Here is a 2543-nt window from a genome sequence, read left to right as displayed (position 1 = left end):
AAAACAAAAGCCGCTATTGGCCAGTACTGTCAGCTAATTGCTAGACAACGGACGAACACACCGCAGCCAGAAAAATCCCCACTGAGTTTGAATGGCTGATTTATCTGGCAGCAAATGAAAGCTTTGGCTGTTGCCCCTGGCTAGCCAAGCAAGCCAGGACCGAGTCCACTGCATGCCCTCCTCTGTGGACACGGTGGGCACAGTGTGTGTGTGTGTGTGTGTGTGTGTGTGTGTGGTGCAGACACTCTCACAATTGTAGGCAGCTGCACACTCATCCAGGGACACCACACCAGCATAATTCATCCCACACCTCCCAGCCAGAGTGATTCCAGCCTCAATGAACAACAATTTGGAGGCATTGTTTACAAATCAATTTCCCCCTCTAAATAGGCTGTTATAAGAGTGGACCCTTCTGCTTGCCCAGCCTAGGCCCACCTGTCACTGGGACTTCCTAGCCAGTGGTCACACTGTATTGATCTTTTTAATCCCCTTTCTTTGAAACACAGAGCCAGCTGATGTGGAGCTCCTCAAAAGAAAGACTCTCACACCGCCCCTACCTCTACAGGTAGCTGCATATCCGGGGCTAATTCTCCACTAAAAAGTCTTAATTGGCTTATGGGGAGCCTGAAAGATCTCCCTTGTGTTTACAAAGTGAAAGGAAATGATGGATCTCAAATGCCCTAGTCTCACTTTATCCATTTTTTTTTTTTTGGTGGAAATCAGGTGCATTTTATTTTTAATTGTTTCAAAAAAGGACTGGACTTTCGAAGTTGGGTGGGGATAGCGTTTCACTTTAGTGGTGGAGCAGCCAGGGGAAGGGAAGAAAAGCCCCAGAGATACCAACCACAGGCAAGAAACTTGGTGACTTATTATCTTTTTTATTTAGCTTTTATTTACATGAAACATCTGCAGTACAAAAATGTAAACTTTGATAGCTCATAATAATAGAATAAACTCTTTATGCACAAAAATACATTTTCATATGAATGAAGCATCTTGAATAAATTAAAGTACTCTCCAGCCCAGTGCCTGAATAGCTACGCAAGAGTCTCGGGTTCTTCCTAGAGCAAGCCTGCAGTGGTGGGGGTCGGGATCCATAATGCATGAAGCCTACTCCTTGTCTCTCCTTTTTAAGCCTTTTCATTGTATTGTCAGCCGGCTCAAACCGAATTTTCATGCTCGTTTTTCTTCATTAGAGTTCTACAAATTGTAAAATTGACTTTTCACCTCGTCTTCAGGGACTGATGTGTCCCTTTTCTAAATCACACTGAAGTGGTGGCTGGGGTCAGCTCTGAGCCAGCCACAAAGGAGGTTTTGTGGAGTACAGAAAGTGCAAAAGGAAAGACCGTCTAGGGGCGGGCGGGAGAGGCCCTGGGGCTGAGGGCTGGAGAAACAGACCAAGGGGCAGCCGCTGCGAGGGTGCAGCGACCTAACAAGCGGCTCAGGTATCCCCTACCCATTTAAAGCTCCCGTTTCCTCGGTCTGCCTGGACTGGGCGGCCGGAGGCCGCAGCTGGGCCCCCATCTACTGTCCGTCTCCTGGGGGAGGGGGGAAGGTAACGGTATTCAAAAGGGACCCTAGTGGTAAGGGATGAAACGGGGCGTCGTGTGGAGCAAGTCTTTGGGCAGGCCGGGGAAGGAGAAAAGAGGGTCGCCGGGGCCATAGGTGAAGTCTTCGGATGCGACGGGGCTACTGGGGTCAGAGAGTGGCGAAGCGGCAGCGGCGCAGGGGGAGGCAGCGGCACCGGAGGCCCAGGACTCCGCGTCGCTGGCGGGACTCGGGGGCCCGGGGAGGCAGGGTGCGCACTGTGACGGCAGGAGGCGCTCGCGGGCACCGCCCCCGGGCAGCCCCTGGTCCGCCAGGCGCAGAGTCTCCGCCAGAGCCCAGATGTAGTTGTAGGCGAAGCGCAGCGTCTCAATCTTGGTGAGCTTGGTGTCGTCTGGGAAGGAGGGCAGCACGCTGCGGAGCGCATCCAGCGCCGCGTTCAAGTTGTGCATGCGGTTTCGCTCGCGGTCGTTGGCCTTGACGCGTCGGCTCCTGCGCAGCGAGTGCAGCAGCGCCTCGGAGCGCACCCGTGCGCGGCCCCTGCGCCGCCGCCGCTCCTGCTCATCGTCCGGCGCGCGAGGAGTGTCGGGCGCCCCGGGAATCCCAGATGCGCCCCTGCGGACCGTCACGGGCGGCCCCGAGGCAGACGCGGGCTGTTGGAGCCTGGCACAGTCCTCCTCGTCGGTGAGGAAGCCGGACAGGTCGCTAGTGCTGCTGCTGCTGCTGCTAGCGCAGTCGAGGTCCGAGAGGCAGGTCTCTAGAGTGGCTGGCATCGTGGCGTTGTGCAGGACCGATGGACAGTTAAGAGGGCGCTTAGAGGGCAGGAGTCCGGGCTAAGGGCAAGGCCGCCGGGACGCACTTACGTTCGGAACGGCCCGGGTCTACTCTGTGCTGGCTGCGGGCGCCAAGGGCTGGAAGGGCTCAGGGCGCACCGGAAACTTGGCCTCAACTCCTCGCCTCGCCTGCAGGGGCCACGCTCCTGCCTGTCTCCCGAGTGA

The 2543-nt window shown here is 55.9% G+C and overlaps 1 protein-coding gene across 1 annotated transcript; it reads right to left on the bottom strand.

Moving 5' to 3' along the window:
* Positions 1465–2318, bottom strand: NEUROG1 (neurogenin 1). The gene has a single exon (XM_018051728.1). The coding sequence runs from the start codon at positions 2316–2318 to the stop codon at positions 1578–1580; it is 741 nt and encodes a 246-aa protein (XP_017907217.1). The 3' UTR covers positions 1465–1577.

This window comes from Capra hircus, chromosome 7, assembly GCF_001704415.2.
Source record: "Capra hircus breed San Clemente chromosome 7, ASM170441v1, whole genome shotgun sequence".
NCBI lineage: Eukaryota > Metazoa > Chordata > Mammalia > Artiodactyla > Bovidae > Capra > Capra hircus.
Note: the sequence above shows the minus strand (reverse complement) of the source record. Positions and strands in the feature narration are given on the sequence as shown.